This window comes from Malania oleifera, chromosome 6 (genome assembly GCF_029873635.1).
Source record: "Malania oleifera isolate guangnan ecotype guangnan chromosome 6, ASM2987363v1, whole genome shotgun sequence".
Classification (NCBI taxonomy): Eukaryota; Viridiplantae; Streptophyta; class Magnoliopsida; order Santalales; family Ximeniaceae; genus Malania; species Malania oleifera.
In genome coordinates this window covers 85,114,143-85,136,176 of record NC_080422.1, presented here as the reverse complement: position 1 = coordinate 85,136,176, position 22,034 = coordinate 85,114,143, and the positions used below count along the sequence as shown (strand labels likewise).

General features: G+C 38.8%; 1 protein-coding gene across 2 annotated transcripts in view; it reads right to left on the bottom strand.

Annotated features, from left to right (window-relative positions):
• LOC131157685 (uncharacterized) overlaps positions 1-21,673 on the bottom strand; it is a 36,247-nt gene extending 14,574 nt beyond the window's left edge. The window contains exons 1-2 of one of the 2 annotated variants that reach the window (XM_058112022.1): positions 21,327-21,591; positions 20,214-21,231 (exon numbers count right to left, since the gene is read on the bottom strand). In XM_058112022.1, coding sequence (XP_057968005.1) covers positions 20,214-21,231; positions 21,327-21,541 — 1,233 coding nt within the window. In that variant the 5' untranslated portion in view covers positions 21,542-21,591. Of the gene's footprint in view, positions 1-19,710; positions 21,232-21,326 lie in introns of those variants that run through there. The other variant, XM_058112020.1, reaches the window with a different exon arrangement.
• Between the last annotated feature and the right edge of the window lie 361 nt (positions 21,674-22,034).

Genomic DNA, 22,034 nt, shown 5'->3' with positions numbered 1-22,034 from the left:
TATTGAGGGCGAGCCTTGGATCAATGGTAAGGTTGCTCCTTTGTGACTGGTTGGTCATGGGTTCGAGTCCAAGGAAACAGTCTCTCTACATAAAAGTAAGGGTAAGGTTGCTTACACTGTGACAACCCTCCCCTTACCCTCGCGAAGCGGGGAGCCTTATGACCTGGGGACGCCCTTTTGTGAGGTGAGGAGGTTATGAGAGTGAGGAGAATAAAAAGAAGAAAAATCAAACAAGATGGCTTCAGAGGGTTAATAAGCAAAGAAAGGAAAGAACTTGTGGTAATGGGGATGGTAGTCCAGTAGGCAATGAAAGATTTTTGTAATCAAAGAGATACTTCTGCATCTAGTGATGCAGGAAGTTTATGAAAATGGCAAAGAGCTCTTGGGTTTCAGGGAAAAAAATGTGGATAGAGAGAACATTTTTTTCAAAAAAAAAAAAAGGCAAATAAAGAAAAGAATGTACGTTCTATCAATATCTCTATCTATATATATGCTATGGATATGTGTTTGCCCTCATATTCTATCATCCTTTCACATTATCCCTCTAATTCCATTGGCATTCTCACACATCACTCAAGCCATCTTAGTGGTCACATTAGATACACATATAAAATTAGAATTTCCCTTGTTTTTATGAAACAAATATCCCACCAAAATATAGTTCCAAAATCCTTATGGTTGAATTTTTATTTGATTTTGTTTTCTTCCATCTATTTGGTTTTGTTCACTTGCTCTCTCTTTCTCTTCATGCTCCTTTCCCATAATTGCATAATTCTTTTGATGGAAAGTTACATATAGACCTTGTAGATGTTTGATGAAATGCCAATGATAAATGCCATGAAATGCCTTTCCAGCCTTTACTATGTTGTTCTCCTTCCTTGAGTTTTAAATATTGCATTAAACGATATGCCCCATCTTCATTATAGTTTATTCTATTGATCTAGAGTTCAATAAACATTGTTTCTACAATTTAATCATGTGCGTGAACGTATATTTATTTAAAAATTCAATGAAGTCTTAGAGTTATTTTGTAATGAATTAAAGTGCAATGACTTATATTTTGATAGTCTTAAAAAGACATCGAAATGGTTAGTTTGGATTTTCATGTCGGGGGTCTCAAGTTCAAAACTCAAGTGAAGAGATTTGGGATGTGTTAGGATCGGAAGAGTCTTCATGGGCAGGCTTGATATATATGGGTGAGCACCAACTTGACCTAAAAGTTTAAATCATTAGGTCTAGGGTCCAATCATGTATATAAGCACCCATCCCCCACTTTATTTTTCCAATGTAGGACAAACTCACAAGTAGAATTCTCAACAATCTCCCCCTCACTTTTGAGTTCCAACCACTCCCCCTTGAACGAGAGTCATTTGTCATGCCGCCAACTAAAAGTCATTACTCAACCATGGGAAAGAGCATGAAACCATGGGAGTCCACTCATCTATAGGATTAGCATCCGTAGGATCCACTACTCTTCTACAAGATAAACAGCCGCAGGAACACATGCATAAACACTTGAGCGCAATTTGAACCGTCGGTTCTGATACCACTTGTTAGGACTAGAGGAGTCTTCATGGGTGGGCTTGATATGCATGGATGAGCACCAACTTGACCTAAAAGCTTAAGTCATTAGGTTTTGGGTCCAGCCATTTATATAAGCATCCATCCTCCACTTTATTTTTCCAGTGTAGGACAAACTTACAAGTAAAATTCTCAACGATATGGCCATATGGTAAGGAGTAGTACTCTCTTGTTGTATTTTCTCTACACCTTTCCCATGGATGTAGGCCTAGTGCCGAACCACATAAATTTCTTGTGTTCTTTTGTTTATTGTAATTTCATTATATCTTTACTAATTGCAGTGTGGATGGTCCTTGTGGCCCAACAAAATGGTATTAGAGCTATGGTTTTTATTGGTGAGGAGTTTGAAAAATTGATTAAGGTAGAAACATAGATAAGGTTGCGAGCAATCAATTCAAAAAGGAGAAATTTGACAGCAAAAGAGAATTTTGAACTATGGAAGTTGAAGGTTCTTGATGTGTTGGTACAACTTGGGCAACACAAAGCCTTGCTTGGGAAGGAGAAAAAGTTGGAAAAATGTCCAATGACGATAGAGAAGAAATTGACATGAGAGTGGTTTTTACAATCCATTTATGTTTATCGAATGATATCTTGTTCAACATCAAAAGTGAGAAGATAGCTCCAAATTTGTGGAAAAGATTGGAAAGCTTGCATCAAGCTAAATCTCTCTTCAAACAAATACTCTTAAAAAGTTTTATTTTTTGAAGATGAGTGAAGATGTCAAATTCTCGGGTCACTTTAAATGCTTTCCATGACATTCTAAGCCAATTGGTGAATTGGAGAGCATTAGAGCGATGTTCAAAGATGAAGACAAGGTGGTGACTTTGCTTTGTATGTTGTTGGATAGTTATGATGGTCTAGTCATGAACGTTAGTCACTCCAAGGAAAATCTCAAATTGGATGATGTGATGACTGCATCGTTCGCCAATTAACTTCGCAGGAGTGCAACCATAGAAAGCTCCATGTTCGGTGGAAATGAAGTTCTTGTTACTAGAGGGCGGTCGAGTAAACAAGGGACATCATCAAGGAGCTATTCAAAACCCCGAAATAATAGACTTGTTTGTTGACATTGTGGAAAGAAAGGGCATGTGAAGGAATTCTAGAATAGAAAGAATCAAGACAACAAACATGGTAGTGAAGCAAATCAAGTAAGAGAATCCATTGCCTTTTGTGATGGTGAATTGTAAATTGCTAGTAAAAGTTCAACTCCTCATGAAAAATGGATTCTTGATAGTGGTGCAACTTATCATGTGTTCACATAGATCATGGTTTCATTCTTATGATTTATGCAAGGATAGTTATGTGACAACAAGAAACAACTCAAAATCTATCATGGCAGGAGTTGGTCATGTCCAAATTAAAATGTATAATGGAGTTGTGAGAACTCTTGGAAATGTTATACACATACCGAACTTGAAAGAAAACTTGATTTCGCTCTCAAAATTAGATTCGAGAAGGTACAAGTTCACCAATCAAGGTGGGTATATTAAAATATTAAAAGTTGCGCACCTTGTGGTGATAAAGAGATCCCGAAGGAAGCTTGTTACAATTAATCGGTATCACATTAATGAAAAATGTGGGTGGTTCAAGTGCATGGAAAAAGAATGTTCTTTCCAAAGGAAGTTAAAGGTGGTGAGGCCAACAAACCAAAAGTTCACTTTGGAGGAAAGGTGATGGTATTTCTGATAAAGAAGAGTAAGCCACATAGGTCTTCTCTATGATCCAAGCCAAGGCAAGTGGAAGCCTTATCAAGGTGGAGGATTTGAGCTCAGTGATGGCACCACATGTGCGTGAGGTGGAGATCTGTTGTGGTGGTCTCGCCTATATGGTCAGATCCAACTAATACAAATGATAAATAAAATAAAAATTTAAATTAAAAAAAAAAAAGGAAGGAAGATGAGTGTTGGAAGTTGATTCTTGCATGGGACATAAATGTTTTGTTCTCATACCAAGCTTACTTTCAAGACTAATTAATTAGTCTTGATTAATGACATGCTTGATTAACTTTTTGCAACATCGTGGTTTCTTCTTTGATGACTCCTTGATTGATGTGTATGACTTAACTTCCCAAGCATGCAAGAGTGTATTTTTAAAGTCATACATTAGCTTTGGAAGCAATTGTCTTGACAATTGTGGCATGGTCATTCATTGGGTGGTTGGGCATTATATAAAAGTAGTTCTTTATAAGGAGTGGGGTTTCATCACCATATGAGGTGTGAGATGGAGTACAGTGGGAGTTTAAGTTTATAAGAGAGTGAACTGTAAAAGGGGTTGACCTTGGGTTTTTCCTCGTACACAAGTTATCTTTTCTTGGGGTTAGAAAAAGGTAGTTTTTACAACGGCAAGGTGAAGAGTGGTACTCTCTTGTTGTGTTTGGTCTACACCTTGATAGTATTAAATTCTTGTCGAATTACCCATGGATGTAGGTCTAATGCCGAACCACATAAATTTTTTGTGTTTCTTTTTATTTATTGTAATTTCGTTCTCTCTTTACCAATCATGGCATGGGTGGTCCTTGTGACCCAATGGGATGAGAGATGGGCTACCTCCTTTTTGTAGCTCTGACTAATAGGCTTCCAAAAAAAAAAGGTTACCCCTCTGTGTAGCTACAGATTTTTATCTTTCATTTTCTCCATCTCTTCCTTCCTTGTCCCAACCCCTTTTTAAATTCATCCAATAAACCCAAAAATCATTATCTCATATTTTTTGAAATTATTGAAAATAATTACATCGATTTGATTTTTTTTTTCTTTAGTAAAATTTAGTAAATGAAAATTCAAAATATCAAAATCTATAATATTGTTGATTTCTTGATTATCAAGTTTAATCTTATCTTCAATATTCCTCCTTACATGGCTGAAATTACATTTCATATATTTTGTCTTGTTTCTACTTATCCTAAAACCTCTCGACTCTAAAGTTGTTCTGTATGGTTCTAACTTAGATTCTACCTCAATCTTACTTTCGTCAATCAAAACAATATCATCTACATACAACATGGGATATTCCTAATGGCACTTAAGGCTTGTTATTATTGTTGTTGTATAAGATGATTTCTACAAATTTGTTCAAGCCAATTTTATTGTCGCTGCCAAGGATTTTTCCAATTTTGTTGTGTTTGTTTTGTCTAGATCACCTACAAGAATAATTTGAAGATATGCAAAATCATATTTGTGGAAAGCCTTTTCATAGGTTTTGGATAATAGTTGTTCTAATTTGACCCCCTTTTTATTAATGATGTTTGAATTGTAAGTTTGTATTTGTCACACTCCATGACAAGTCCTTATTACATAAGCCAAATGTCACGAGGGGATAATAGAAAGAGATAATGACCCTATATGTTACTCCCCAATTATTTGAGATTCTATATGAAATTCTCTAAGAATTCATATTGTAACTTGTTGTAATATGTGACTCATATGTTGAGTGAAATGCATGTACAAAGAGAAAACATGGTAGAAAACAACAGATGGTGGTTTGCAGGAGCAAACCGTCAACGGTTTGCATGAAACTGTCGACGATTTTGTCAGGATAAGAAGGAAACAATCGACTATTATGCAATGTTTTATCGACTATTTGGTCTCGGATTTAAACCGTCGATGGTATAACTGAAATCGTCAACGATTTGGCTCAATTACTCAGCGCTGGTTTTCAAATTTTAAATTGTGAAGTTGGATAGGTTAGGTTTCGAGGGGAAAACCTCCGAGAGGGTTATATATACATGTTATATGATGTAAATACGTAACTCAGTGTCCTTGGACACAAGATAGTAAAAATTCACTGTCGTTTGCTCCCGTGGATGTAGGCGTTGCCAAACCACGTAATTCCTCGTGTCATTGTTTTATTGCTTTCATTATAATCTGTGTGATTGTGTTTTCTGTATATTTCATTGTTAAGTACTGCATTGTGAGATTGTTTGTTTCCGCTGCGCATTGATTTTCACAACAAATTGGTATACTAGCATTTGGTTATAATGGCTTCTGGACTTTCTTCTACAAAGTTTGATATTGTAAGTTCAATGGAACGGAAAACTTAAGATTATGGCAAAGAAGGATTAAAGATCTGTTAGTACAACAAGTTATGGTGAAGGCTTTATACAAAGGTCAACCAGAAGGCATGGATGAAACAAGTTGGAAGGAATTGGAAACGAATGTTGTGGCGACTATCAAGCTTTGTCTGGCCGACGACGTGTTGTATCACGTCATGGATGAGGAATATCCTGCGTCTGTTTGGCAGAAACTTGAAAGTCGGTATATGTCTAAGTCTTTAACGAACAAATTGTATCTTAAGCAAAAGTTGTATTAGCTTACAATGGCAGAGGGTTTGGATTTGAACCAACACATCAATGTATTCAATCAGATTATAAGTGATTTGATGTGGGTTGATGTGAAGTTTGAGGAAGAAGACAAGATGTTGATGCTATTGAATTCCCTACCAATACGTATGAAAATCTGGTTAAGACCTTAACATGGGGCAAATAAACCTTGAATTTGGAAGAGGTAACAAGCGTGTTGACTCTATGAGTCCAATCCTGTTTTGATAATGACAAATCACTTGCTATTTGATCTGTGCATTGAGAGTGTGAACAGGAACATTATTTAGCATGCATGGAAGTTGAGGAAGTCACGGAAGTCATGAGGATTAAAGAATATACAACCAGGCACAATCCATGGAACTAAAAGAGTAAAAGAATGGAGATGCAAGTTCAAGATAGTCATAGGAATGGGTATTTAGATTTCATTGTATTTGCATATTTTATATGATATAGCTAGAAGCTTAAAATCATACCTTAGACTGATCTTAGGACACATGCATATCATGAAGAATTTATTTAAAAGAGTCTAAGTTAAACTAATTTTGGAGGCAAATTTTTAGAGGTCTCGTCAACGAACCCAATGGCCTCGTCGACGAACGCATGAAGGCCACTCAAAGACGAACACCTTGTTCTCGTCGACAAGAAAATACCGAGAGCACAAAATTTTCAAACAGTTCTCTCGTCGACGAACTCATGTTCACGTCAACGAACGAGTGTCGAACACTCATGGACGAAGGTGTCCTCTCGTCGACGAATGTCAGGCGCAAAACTTCGATTAATCGGGGATACGCGTGGAATTTCGTTCAGATAAAATGATCCAACGCCTGGGATTAAACCTAGGGTCGAGAACATATATTAAATTAACCTAAGAACCCTAATGCCTCACTTTTTGAACACATCTTGAGAGCGTTAAACCGAAATTCTCTACGGGCCTGCATTCCAACTTCTATGCATCAAGTTTTGGGCATTCTCATTCAAAAGTCAAGAGCTTTCACTCATATCTTATTGCAACATTTCATTCATCTTGAGGTTTGAAGTTTGGTAAAAGTATTTTACACATTTAAATCTTATTTTTGTTTTTCCCTTAACTCATAAAATTTATACATATATATATTACTTGGGAACAAAAATAACAATCCGAATATTTTATTCTCTGATTGAATATACATACTTGAGAAAATTTTGATTGAACTAAACTCTTTGAGATATTCTTGAATATATTTATCGTTCTAAGATTGACCACTACAAAAACTATTTGCTCAATTTGAGAGTGTTTTAAATATATATGTGTGAGAAATCTATGGAATATTTCAAGTCGTATTTTTATTCAAAGAGTTAACCTTGAAAATTACTTGATAGCTAGAACCTAGATCTGAGTGCTACTAAAGATTATTTTTACAAGGATCATATCTTGATTTTCCTGCATTAAGTGGATTGGTTTGAAACCCTAAAATCTCCAGAGTGTTTATTTATCAGAAATTAATTTTTCAGAGATATTATCTTGAAGGTAATTTTGTGAAGCATATCATACATATAACGATTTTATCGTTACAGACATACTGAGCTTCAAGTTTTATCATATGAATATGTGTTAGGGATTTCTATTGTACTCACCAGCTTGTGTAGAAGCATTATTGAGTTTTTGCATAATAGTTATATTGTCATCATGGTTCGGGTTGTGAACCGGGTTTAAGGAAAAAGTTGTATCTCTTGTAAGCAGCGGATTAGGAGGAAGTTGTACCTCTTGTAAGCAGCGGATTGTAAGGGAAGCTCCGTCCCGGTTAAAGGAGCAAGGATTTAGTGGAATCCTTGAGTGGGTTACTCAAGGCGAGGACGTAGGCCGGGTTGGCTGAACCTCGTAAAAATTGTGTTTGTCTTCTCTCTTCCCTTACTCCTTTTAATTTCCGCAACGCATTTTATTACCTATCTTGCATGTGTGTATGTTGAATAACCTTACAAGCACTTGGTAATTAATTGGGTATAACTGAATATTAACTTATTCGATTTATTAATTTCAAGCCCTGGTGATTGTCTGTGTTAAATCTTAAAATAGGGACTGATTGTTGAAGTAAAATTAAATATTTTCAAAATACCCAATTCACCCCCTCCTCTTGGAATTACACCTGAATTCACAAAGCGCTCTACTCGGTTTTATCAAAGAAAGAAGGCCAACGATAAGATTTCACAAGGTGAAGGGCTTGTGGTAAAGGGTAATCAGGAACATGGGAGAAGCAAATTCCAGAGGGGATCGAATAGTAATAAGTCTCCATCGCAGTCCAAGAAGAAGAAAAACATTAGATGTTTTAAATGCGGGAAAAAAGGGCACATAACTCCTAGTGTCTAGAAAGCAAGAAAGGGAATGCAGAAAATCAAGAGGGTTCTTCAAAATCGGCAAATGTAGTTGAAGAAGGAGACTCGAAAAGCAGTGACGGTGATATGCTTTCTGTTTCATCAGGGTCAGATCGTATTACGGATTCTTGGATCCTAGATTCGGCGTGCTCTTATCACATGATACTAAATAAAGAATGGTTCAGCACCTATGGTCAGTTAATTCTGGTTCTATTCTTATGGGAAATGATGCTTCATGCAAAATAATTGGAATAGGAAACGTTAAAATTAAAATGTATGATGGTGTTGTAAGAACATTATGTGATGTAAGGCACATACTGGATCTACAGAAGAATTTAATTTCATTGGATACTTTGGATTGTAATGAGCTTAGTTACAAGTCTAAAAGTGGGGTTATAAAGGTATGTAAAGGCATTCTAACGGTGATGAAGTGGCAGAGTTAGCAAGTAATATCTATGCACTGCTGGGTACTACAATTGTAGGTGGAGCTACAGCCGTAGATTCTGAGTTAGATAATACTGTTTTGTGGCATATGCGGTTAGGGCATATAGGTGAGCATGGGATGAAGGAACTTCATAAAAGGAATCTTTTGAAGGGTATTAAAACATGCAAGCTGAATTTCTACAAAATATTGTGTTCATGGGAAACAAAACAGGGAGCAGTTCAAAATAGCCACTCACAAGACGGAGGGTATTCTTGACTACATTCATTTAAATGTTTGGGGGGCGGTGAGAGTAACATCATAGGGTGGACATATGTACTTCACGAGTTTCATCAACGATTACTCATGGAAGGTCTGGATGTATTACATGCTGCACAAGTCAGAGACATTTGCCAGGTTTAAAATGTGGAAAGCTGAGGTGGAAAACCAGACGAGAAGAGAATTAAATGCCTCAGGCCAGAAAATGGAACCGAGTACATTGATTCAAGGTTCATGGAGTTTTGCGAGCAGCATGGCATAAGGAGGCATTTCACAGTTCGTCGGACACCACAACAAAATGGTGCAGCAGAAAGGATTAACCAAACTCTGGCTCAAAGCCCTCAGTGTCTCAAACTGAATGCAGGGCTAGCAAAGAACTTTTGGGCCAAGACAATGAGTATGGCATGTTTTTTGGTTAACCGATGGCCAAGGGCATCACTAAAGAGTAAAGTTGCAGAGGAGGTATGGACAGATAATGTGATAGACTACTCTGGTTTGAGAGTATTTGGTTGTCCAGCCTATGTGCACATTTCTAGTGAGGAAAGATTAAAGCTTGATACAAAGTCTAGACGTTGCATTTTTCTAGAGTATCAGAAAAGTGTGAAAGGATTCAAGCTGTGGGATCCAATGGCAAACAAGGTGGTGATCAGTAGAGACGTGGTTTTCGATGAGAAAGTCATGATAAAGCATACTCGGGAGGAAGATGAAGATAAATAGGTGCTAGAAAACTGAAGCAAAGATGAGCATGTTGTGCAGGTGGTGTTAGAGACTCGAGGTAGTGATGACAGTGTTCAAAATGCAGAGAGTTCTAGCTCGGGAAACCAACAAGATGGCAGTATCGCTATACACAAACCCAGACACACTATTAGGCCACCACCCAGGTATGGATTTGATGATCTGGTGTCTTATGCTCTCATTACCAATTGCAAGGATCCAACTACTTTTCAAGAGGCGGTGCACAATTAGGAGAAAAGTAGATGGATGAGTGCTATGGTGGAGGAAATGGAGTCATTGCATAAGAACCAGACGTGGGATTTGGAAAAGTTTCCAGAAGGAAAGAAGGGGATAGGTTGCAAATGGGTGTATACAAGAAGCAGTATCAGAAAAGGAAGGAGAGAAGCTCAAGGCTCAGTTAGTAGCAAAGGGCTACTCAAAGAAGAAAGAAGTTGATTATGATGAAATCTTTTCCCCTGTGGTCAGACACACTTCCATCAAGGTAGTGTTGGGATTGGTGATGCATTACAATATGCAATTGGAGCAAATGGATGTAAAAATAGCGTTTCTCCATGGTGATTTGGAGGAGCAGATTTGTATGGTAAAGCCAGAAGGATTCAGTCAACCCGGATAGGAGCATTTGGCTTGTAAATTGAAGAAGTCACTTTACGGGCTAATGCAGTCTCTAAGGCAATGGTACAAACGTTTTGACTCCGACATGATCCGGATAGGTTATAAGAGGTGTGAGTATGATTGCGGCATGTATGTGACGAGCCTTGAGGATGGTTCTCTCATTTTTCTGTTGCTTTATTTTGATGACATGCTAATTGCTGCGAAGGATATGACTGAGGTAAATTAGTTAAAGACTCTATTGAATAAAGAGTTTGACATGAAAGATTTGGGTGCAGCCAAGAAAATTCTTGAGATGGAGATTTGCAGGGACAGAACTGCAAGATGATTGTGGTCATCTCAGACCGGTTTTGTGGAGAAGGTGTTGGAGAAGTTTAGCATGGCTAATGTGAAACCGGTAAGTACTCCGTTAGCGAATCATTTTAAATTGTCTACAACTCAGTGCCCAAGGACGAATGATGATATCCGTGACACGTCAAAGGTCCCCTATGTTAGTGCAGTGGGGTGTTTAATGTATGCTATGGTACGTATAAGACCATACCTGACACAAGTTGTCAGTGTGGTAAGTAAATTTCTTTCAAATCCAGGTAGACAGCATTGGGATGTCATCAAATGGATTTTCATATACTTATGAGGTACTTCTCACTATGGCATCATGTTCAGCAGGCAACAGAGTGATCCGTCAGTTGTAGGATATGTTGATGTAGATTATGCAGAGGATCTGGACAATAAGAGGTCTACAACAGGGTATATGTTCACCTTTGTGGGAGGGCCTATTTGTTGGAGGTCCATGGTACAAACTCTGGTTGCATTATCAACAACTGAGTTAGAGTATATGGCAATCGTCGAAGCTGCAAAGGAAGCATTGTGACTTACAGGTTTAGTTAAGCATTGTAGCAAGGTGGAGTTCAGCTGCGTTGTGACGGCCAAAGTGCCATCTATTTGGCAAAGAATCAAGTGTATTATGCAAGAACCAAACATATAGATGTGAGATTCCACAAAATCCGAGAGTTGGTTTCTTCAGGTGAACTTGTACTTGAGAAAGTTCACACTTCTGAGAACGCAACAGATATCTTGACAGAGCTGGTTACCACGGATAAGTTCAAACATTGCTTGGACTTGCTTAATGTCTCCAGTTGCTAGACAAGAGGCAGTCCGAACCTATTGTCCCAGGTGGAGCAGTGGGTTATGTTTTCGATTTTCTCCTAAGGGGCGTATATTCGCCAAGGTGAAGATTGTTGTAATATGTGGCTCATATGTTGAGTGAAATGCATGTACAAAGAGAAAACATGGTAGAAAACAACAGATGCTACTTTGCAGGAGCAAACCCTCGACGGTTTACATGAAACCATTGACAATTTTGTTAGGATGAGAAGGAAATAGTAGACTATTATGCAGTGTTTTACCGACTGTTTGGTCTCGGCTTTAAACCATTAACAATATGACTGAAACCGTCGATAGTTGGGCTCGGTTACTCGGCGCTAGTTTTCAAATTTTGAATTGGGAAGTTGGGTTTCGAGGGAAAAACCTCCGAGAGGATTATATATACATGTTATATGATGTAAGTATGTAACTCAATGTCGTTGGACACAAGATAGTAAAAATTCACCGTCGTTTGCTCCTGTGGATGTAGGCATTGCCGAACCACGTAATTCTTCGTGTCATTGTTTTATTGCTTTCATTATAATATGTGTGATTGTATTTTCTGTATATTTCACTTTTAGGTGTTGCATTGTGAGATTGTTTCTACTGCGCATTGATTTTCACAACATAATTTGAACTCGTTGAGTAAATGAATGTACTATTGCCTTGTTGGTTAAGTAAGATATATACACCCTTCTATACACTGTTAATCTCACATTCACTTGGGAAGATGATGGGGATCAACATGCACCTTGAGTATCTTTCGCAGATATTGTGACACGTGGATGACCACCCGAAGTCCACCATTGGATGTGAACTTTATTTGCAGCAATTGAAGCTTCTCTTGGAAGCAAGCTTGGAAAGAGGATGACAACTTGCAAGTCAATAAGTCTTGTTTTTTCAAGAAGCTTTTATCTCATTTTAAGTTCCCAAGCTTCACTATCATAATTATTCTAGTTCCTAGGCACCTATTTCCTATGACAAACTATTTCCTAGGAACCTCGTTACCTACGTTTTAAATGTTTATTTTACTTTTATATTTTCTTTAATCTCTTAAGAAGCCATGTGGAAGTCATGTGCATGCTCATGTAAGGCTATAAATATGTCAGCACTTGTATTGTAAAAGGCATCTTGCATTATCAATTAAAAAAAGAAGCTTTTGCTTGAACTTGTGAATCTTGTTCCTCTCCTTGTGACTGAGTAGTGTCGGGCTACGTTCCATCTCCCCAGAGATTGGGTGGTGAGAGACCACGACAACATCAACGTGATCAACACTCCTCACCCACTCCTCTTTCATAGCTCACAGCCACAACTACCTCAAGCTTCATTCTTGTCTCAAGATTCCTAAGGATCAACAAGCTTGTTCGTGGTGCGATAGAGTACTCGTGTGTCTCGGTGTTTGTCGTTCCGAACCTTTTGGTAAGCTCGTTTCAATTCCTTGTTTGTGACCATCTAAAACAACCCCTAAAGGTACCTTGTGAGCCTTAAAACTCTACCCGAATCCTTGATTGAAAAACCTTGTTTATTCTCTTTGAATCTTCCTAAATTTTCAACATGAACATACTTGTTAGTACCATGCTTAGAAATATTTGATTTGTACGCTAGGACTTGTGATCTAAAACTTCTAATATAACATCTTTTAAAGTGAACTTGATTACTTAAATGAAATGATCCACTAAGGGCTTTTAAGCCAAATCATATATGTTTTCAAAATCTAAACAACTTGTGATCATTAGAATATGTTTGTGATGTTCATGATTGATTAATTCAATTCTTCCCATAGATTGTGATATTGTGTGTACTACAAAGAGGGTCAACCGTAGGACTAGGGCTACTAAGAACCGTCCTACATCATATTGGTATCAGAGCCTAGGTTAGGTTCACATTTGACCCTACTTTGTGTGACCAAACACCATTCCAAAGGGCTACCCTAGTGTTGGCCCCAACCCCTAGGATGTCTACTCGAGTTGGGAATCCTTACCAAGGTCGTAGGACTGATTTTTGAGAGAGATGCCTCAATAGATGAGCTTTGAGATCAAGTCCGTGACTTGAATCAAAAGCTAGTTGAGACTCGCCAAAGACTAGATAGGTTGGAAGTCCAACTAGTCCATAACCCACCCCAAAACAATTTAGAGCCGCCCCTTGAGCGAGGCGATGATGATGAACAGCCTAGAGAGCCACCTATGCCTCCTAAAGAAAGACCTCCTCTTCCTCCACAAAGGCGAGTGAATCGCCAAGATGACTTTGTTAGGAAACCCCTAAGCCATGAGCCCTATGTTCAACATTGGGGTGATGAGGACTATGATGCTGATGACTTTCAAGGTAGGAGACCTTACCATAGGGACCATCGTGATTCTTACAAGGACGTGATGAGGCAAGTGAAAATAGAGGCCCCCACCTATGATGGACAAATGGACCCTAAAGTCTTCTAAGATGGGTTAACTGAGATGGATTCCTATTTTGACTGGTATAGGATGACTGACCCTCATCGGGTTAAGTTTGCAAAAATGAGGTTGACAAGGCAAACCAAGCTTCATTTGTTGAATGTTGAGAGGCAAGAGGCGAGGTTAGATCATAGGCCCATTCAATGGGACCCAATGAAGAATAGGTTGAGGGAGAAGTATGTACCCCTTATCTATAGAGAGCGCCTTATGGATCGGCTCTACAGTTTGCGTTAGGGTAGCATAACCGTGTCAAAATACATGAGTCAATTCAATGAGTTGTCTATAAGATGTGGTGTCTATGAAACTGTTAGTCAGTAGATCTCCCGATTTCGCATGGGATTAAAGCCTAAACTGAGGATAGAATTGTTTCCCCATCAAATTGAGTCCCTTAAACAAGCCTATAATTTAACTCATGACTTTGAGCAAATGAATAAAGGGCCCATGGGAAACGATTTAGTACCTCTTCAAATGAGTCATACTCTTGAAAGGTATAGAGCTATGACAAGTCCCGACCAGCGCAATCATGTCAAGTCACCTCCCGAGCGAGCAATCCCATAGTCTAGCAGCCTATGGACAAGGGAAAAGCACCCATGACTGGATCCTCTCACCAGAGTTCTGGCAATGCAGTGTGTTTCAGGTGCCATAAACAAGGACACTTTGCCAAACAATGTCCCACCAGGAACTTGGCCCTTGATAGGGAAGATGGTGAGGATGAGCCTGAGGAGGATCAAGTATATGTTCTCGAAGTTGTACCTAGTGAGGATTTGTCAAGTGAGCCATATGAGAGTGCCCAGTTAAGTGTGATGAGACGCATTATGATCATTCCCAAGGATCAGGAGGACTGGCATCGCACTTCTATTTTCCATAGTTACATCAAGTGTGGGAGTAAAAGTTGCAAGATGATCATAGATGGTGGTAGTTGTATGAATGTTGTGTCTAAATCTGCAGCTGAGAAGTTGGGATTGAAAGTTAAGCCACACCCACAACCATATAAGGTAGCTTGGGTTGATGTCACTAGCATGCCTGTAAGCCATAGATGCCTAGTCCCCATTAAGATTGATGATTATGAGGATGAGATTTGGTGTGATGTCCTTCCCATGGATGTTGCGCATATTTTGCTAGGATGACCTTGGCTATATGATTTGGATGCCTCATATAAAGGGCGTGCCAGCTCTTATTCCTTTAGGTGTAATGGGAAGAGAATTGTTTGGAGTCCACTAAAACCGAAAGGTGAGAAAAAAAAAAAAGAAAAAACAAAAACTAGTGGAAATCATGAATATCATAAGTAAAAATCAATTTGAGCAGGATAGTCGAGATACACAGGTAGTTTATGTGGTTGTTACTAGGGAGATTGGGGCGCCCCTTCCTGAGCATGAAACACCACTGGAAGTATCACTCATACTTTCCATGTTTGAGGATGTCATCTCTAAGCCACCTAGTGAGTTACCTTCCATGAGAGACATTCAACATGTCATTGACCTTGTTCCTGGTTCATCTTGGCCTAATTTACCACGTTATAGAATGAACCCGAGAGAATATGCGTTGATGAAACAAGTGAATAAACTGAGGGAAAAGGGCTTTATTCAGCAGAGCATGAGTCCATGTGCCTGCCCTACTCTCCTCACTCCCAAGAAAGATTCCACTTGGAGGATGTGCATCGACAGTAGAGCAATCAACAACATCACCATCAAGTATAGGTTTAGACTAGATGATATGCTTGATCAGATGGTAGGATCCAAGATTTTTTCAAAGATGGACCTTAAATGTGGATACCATCATATTAGGATCAGACTGGGAGATGAGTGGAAAACTGCCTTCAAGACGAAGCATGGGTTATATGAGTGGTTAGTCATGCCATTTGGGTTAACTAACGCACCTAGCACTTTCATGAGAATCATGACTCAAGTATTAAAGCCTTTCATTGGACACTTCCTTATAGTCTATTTTGATGATATATTGATCTATAGCCAGACTAGGAAGGAGCACCTTGTCCATTTAAGGAGAGCGTTTGAGGTTTTGAGGGAGCAAAAGTTGTATGCCAATTTAAAGAAGTGTACTTTCATGACAAACACGTCATCTTCCTTGGTTTTGTTGTGTCTGAGCATGGCGTTTCTGTTGACCCTGATAAGGTCAAAGCCATTAGAGATTGGCCTACTCCCCAAAATATACATGATGCAAGGAGTTTTCATGGATTAGCCACATTCTACAAGAGGTTCATTAGGAACTTTAGCACCATCATGGCCCCCATTACAAATTGCCCCAAGAAAGGAGAATATACATGGTCGAAATTTGCGACAAAAACCTTTTTGGATATAAAAGATTTGATGACTAAGGCACCATTGCTACACCTTTTAGATTTCCAAAAATTATTTGAGGTTGCATGTGACGCCTCAGGTGTAGGCATTGGAGGAGTGCTTAGTCAAGAGGGACACCCCATAGCCTTCTTTAATGAGAAGTTGAATGAGGTAAAACAGCGGTATTGAACCTATGACAGGGAATTTTATGCTGTAGTACAGTAACTACGACACTGGAGACACTACTTCCTTCCTCAGGAGTTTGTCTTGTACTCAAACCACCAAGCCCTTAGGTATTTACATACTCAGAAGAAGTTAGGGCATAGACATATGAAATAGGTCAAGTACATACAGCAGTACACCTTTGTACTCAAACATTGATCTGGTGTTGAGAACAAGGTTACTGATGCTTTGAGACGAGTTGTAGCTACCATACAAACTCTTCAAGTGAAAGTTGTTGGCTTTGATAGCATCAAGCAATAGTACTCTCAATGTAAAGACTCCTGTGATATTTTTTCTGATTTGCTGCAGGGAATTCCTAGATCTCACCTAGACTTTGTGATTAATGATGGATTTCTTTTTAGAGAAGCCATAATGTGTATCCCATCCACATCTCTACATGACCAACTGATTAGGGAATTACATGCTGGAGATGCTGTGAGTCACTTCGGTAGAGATAAAAGAACATAGCTATGATTGAAGATAGGTTCTACTGGCCTAGTCTGAAGAGAGATGTTGCTAGGATTGTTTCACAATGCCATACTTGTCAGGCAACGAAGGGTAGGAAACAGAACTCAGGATTGTATACCCCTTTGCCTGTGCCACACATCCCATGGCAAGATATCAGTATGGACTTTGTGTTAGGTCTCCCCAGGACAACTAGGGAAAATGATTCAGTGTTTGTTGTCATGGACAGATTTTCAAAAATGTCACATTTTATTCCATGCAATGAAACACATGATGCCTACAGGTTTGCCACTATATTATTTAAGGAAGTAGTGAGACTTCATCGTCTTCCCAAACCATTGTTTCTTATAGGGATGTGAAGTTTGTGAGCTACTTCTGGAAAACCTTATGAGCATTACTAGGTACCAAGCTCAATTTTCTAGTGCATATCACCCACAGACTGCTAAGCAAATTGAAATGGTGCATAGGACCCTTGGGGACCTATTGAGATGTTTGGTAGGTGAGAACATCACAACTTGGGATTTATGCCTTCCTATGGCCGAGTTTGCATTCAATAGTTTAGTGAATAGGACTATTGGACTTTGCCCATTTCGGGTTGTTCCAGGATATAATCCTAGGAAGCCTATAGATCTCATTCCATTACCACCTAAGTCTAGAGTGAGTAAGCCAGGCTGATACATTTGCAAAGCATATACATGATTTACACTGTAAGATAAGAATGAAAATTAATTTAAGCAATGAGCATTACAAATCTATTGCTGATGTACATCGCAGGTTGCAAGAATTTTCAGAAGGTGATATGGTTATGGTTCGAATTCACTCAAAATGGATCCCTTCAGGAAAGGTTTCATTCCAAAAAGATGGCACCATTCAAAGTTCTCAAGAAAATAAGTTCTAATCCTTACATGTTAGATATTCTTGATGATTTTGGTATAAGCAATGTATTTAATGTTGAAGATCTAATGCCTTTTTTGGAAGCTAATTCTTTTGTAGAACCTAGCCCTACTAACCCTGCAGATGAACCTACTCCATTCATAACTCCAGTTGCACCAGAAAAGCCAAATTTACCTTTACCACCACCATTAGTCCCACCAAAGAAACTTGAGCAAATTGAAGACATTTTGGATGTTAAAACAACAAACACACGAGCTAGAACGTACCAAAAGTTTCTGATCAAATGGAAAGGGAAGCCACTATCATAAAGCAGTTGGATTCTTAAAGATGATGTCCTTCGTCTCAACCCGAAGTTGTATACCGAGTACTTTCGACATAATTCTCCGAAGGAGAATTCTTTTTGGTCGGGAAGAGATGATGGGGATCAACATGCACCTCGAGTAGCTTTCGCGGATATTTTGACACGTGGACGACCACCCAAAGTCCACCATTGGATGTGAACTTTATTTGTAGCAATTGAAGCTTCTATTGCAAGCTAGCTTGGAAAGAGGATGACAACAAGTCAAAGAGTCTTGGTTTTTCAAAAAGCATGACAACTTGCAAGTCAAAGAGTTTTATTTTTTTCAAGAAGCATTTATTTCATTTTAAGTTCCTAGACTCCACTATCATAATTATTCTAGTTCCTAGGCCCCTATTTCTTATGACAAACTATTTCCTAGGAATCTTATTACACATGTTTTAAATGTTTATTTTACTTTTGTATTTTCTTTAATCTCTTAAGAAGCCATGTGAAAGTCATGTGCATGCTCATGTGAGGCTATAAATATGCCAGCACTTGTATTGTAAAAGGAATCTTGCATTATCAATTAAAAAAAGAAGCTTTTGCTTGAACTCGTGAATCTTGTTCCTCTCCTTGTGAGTGAGTAGTGTGAGGTACGTTCCGTCTCCCCGGAGATTGGGTGGTGAAAGACCACGACAACATCAACACTACACACCCACTCCTCTTTCTTAGCTCACAGCCACAACCACCTCAAGCTTCATTCTTGTCTCAAGATTCCTAAGGATCAACAATCTTGTCCGTGGTGCAATCGAGTACTCGTGTGCCTTGGTGTTTGTCATTCCGAACCTTTTGGTAAGCTCATTTCAATTCCTTATTTGTGACCATCTAAAACAGCCCCTACAGGTACCTTGTGAGCCTTGAAACTCTACCCGAATCCTTGATTAAAAAACCTTGTTCATTATCTTTGAATCTTCCTAGATTTTCAACATGAACATGCTTGCTAGTACCATGCTTAGGGATATTTGATTTGTACGCTAGGACTTGTGAGTTGTGATCTAAGACTTCTAATATAACATCTTTTAAAGTGAACTTGATTACTTGAATGAAATGATCAACTAAGGGCTTTAAAGCCAAATCATATATGTTTTCAAAATCTCAACAACTTGTGATCATTAGAATATGTTTGTGATGTTCATGATTGGTTAATTCAATTCTTCCCATAGATTGTGATATTGTGTGTGTGCTACAAAGATGGTCAACTGTAGGACTAGGGCTACTAAGAGCCGTCCTATATTAGAAGAAAACCCCCAAATACAACAAAATAGAGTTTCCATTTCCTCACATGGCTACATATGCAAAGGGGTGTCCTTTGTGGCAACAGTGACTCCTACAATATATTACGATTTTAAAAGCCAATGACTTATAGCCTAATGTCATATGGATAAGACCAAATATGGAACAACCTTTGCACAACCAACAGTCGTGCACAATCAAACAGTCTTGGCGTGCTGTTTTGTAAGGTGCCCCAAAAGGTTCGTTTCTAGATTTATCTCTCTTTAGTACGTTTCATTTTAAATTATTACCTATTTGTATTCCTTTTTCAATATGTAGTTACACTCACCATGGAAGTGCTCCAAAAAAAAAAAATGGTAAAGATAAGCAAAATGATTAGACACAGATTTATGAAGACCAATTTAATTAATATAGTAACTTAGATATTGGTCTAAACCTTACTTATTATCTACAGCACAGCCAATATCAATACAAGTAACTCTGGTAGGTCTAATAAGATCAAGAGGATGTATGCAGACTACAGTTATGTATAACACTTTAGAATCACTGTTGTTTTTTATGCTCTCTTGAAAAAGTGATGTCTGCAACAAAAAAGCTTCCCAAAAATATTCCAAAGTAGCTACAAGCTTGCCAGTTTTGACAACAAAGATTTGGTAACAAGAGTATCGGTCTGCTCAATTGTTTCAGTTAACAGAAGCTTATGAGATTTCAACGACATAGAACATTTGTTAAGTAAACACAACAAATAATTTCCAAACTTCAGAGATTTAGAAAACCTCTCAGCTAACTCCCGTGTACGAAGAACAAGATGATGGATGGAATCTGAGGTTAAACAAACATTATGATTCAAGATGTTTTGGAACAGATTAAACAATGATTCTGTCCATACCAGTTCATTGGAAATTACACATTTGTGGCAGGGAAGGCAAATGATTTTCCTCTCTTCTGCCACGTCACCGCACAGAAGCTTCTGGCAGAAAGCAGAAACATGAGCCGGGTGCAAGCATTCCCTAATAATCCTTGTGATCACATCACAGATGGGGTGGTTGATGCCTCCATCCCGGAGGATCAGGGGGAACAAGAGTGCATATACAGCAGCCCTCTGATGCCTCCTGCAGTACTCTATTATTGAAGTCACTAGCACGCGAGAGGCAGGCTTGTCTAGCATGAACAATTTGGGGAGGATAATTGAGCAGAGAACCTGGCTTGGCCAACCAAGTTCCTCCTCGCTTCCATTTGAAAGATGGGAAATTAGAATCGAGGCAGTCTCATCATCTGTATTCCAAGGTTCAATCAGACCAAGAACTGCAAAAGCATCTGCTCCTCTGTTGAAGCAGAGTTCGTGAATTTCATTTGCTAAGCCAACTGTTACGGAAGTGGATTCATAGGTCAATATCCGTGATTTCAAACAAGCAGCCATCTTTTTAATTTCGGGATCAAGGGGAGCATTTGTAGGACTACCAGTCTTAACCACTGGTTCAACTTCGATAAATTTTTCTTCTTCATCCTCTCCTACATCAGCCAATGAATCAGAATCATCTCCACCAGTACTGAAACATGCTCTTGAATCCAATTCATCAGAAGACACATGAAGCCATGGAAGGAGCACATCACTAGTACCCGCTGCTTCCTTGAGCCAATCTGGCAACGACTCGAACTCTTCGTCAACCCTTTCTTCAGCAGAATCCAAACTCAGATTAGAAATCCATCTGTAATTCGACTCTGACACAAAATCAAGCAGGTGGCGTGCAGCTTTCTCGACCCAAAAGTCGAGCCCTCGACTCTCGCTCAATATGTTGCGGGCAAGTTTACACAAGTCTTGGGCGCAGAATCTCTGGCGGTCGTAAACAAGAAACGAGAGAATCCGAGACTGAACTGCATTTGGCAAGGTTTGTATCCACATAACCCTGTCAAATCAAAAATAGAATCAAGTAAATAAATCAAACAAAATTGACATATCGAACCAAAGAAGACGGAGATGAATATGAAGTGTGAACTTCACCTCTTTCTGTGAGGAGCTGAAGAAGAAGAAGAAGAAGAAGAAGAATCAAGGACAATAGCGTCGGAGGGTTTTGTAAGCAAAGAAAGGAAAGAATTTGTGGTGATGGGGGTGGCAGTCGAGGAGGCATCAAAGGATCGTTGCAACCACATAGATGCTTCTGCTTCAGGTGATGGCGAATTCATGAAAATGTCGAAGAGTGGAAGCCATGACTCCATTTTCTGCGACTTTCCGTCTTTCCAAGCAGACCGTCGAGTTTCAGGAATTAAATAACGCGGGAAAGTTAAAAAAAATTTAAGTTTTAACGAGCCAGCACGAGTCCCGGGGAACTACGGCGTAGCCGCCTCAGGGCTTTTTCACCCCTGTGCCCAAACACGCTCCATAATTGTTTTGGTAATTTGATTGAGTTTTTCCCTAAAATAATTTATTTTGTTAGAAAATATAATGACTTTTCTTTTCCTAAAGTAATGCGTTTTGAAACCCCATTATCACAATCTTAAACTAAATCTATATGACCGTACGAGTTTTGCATTCCTAGGAGTGCAAAATCTTATATATCTTCCTATAAATTTAGTAAAAAGTTATGCACTTTTTCGGTATTTGTTATAAGATAAATGTAAAGGACATGAGTGTCTCAAAAAATAAGGGAAGGTTTATGAAATTTTTAGGTTCACATTACCTTAGGAAAAAGTAGAGGCCATATGGTTGTGC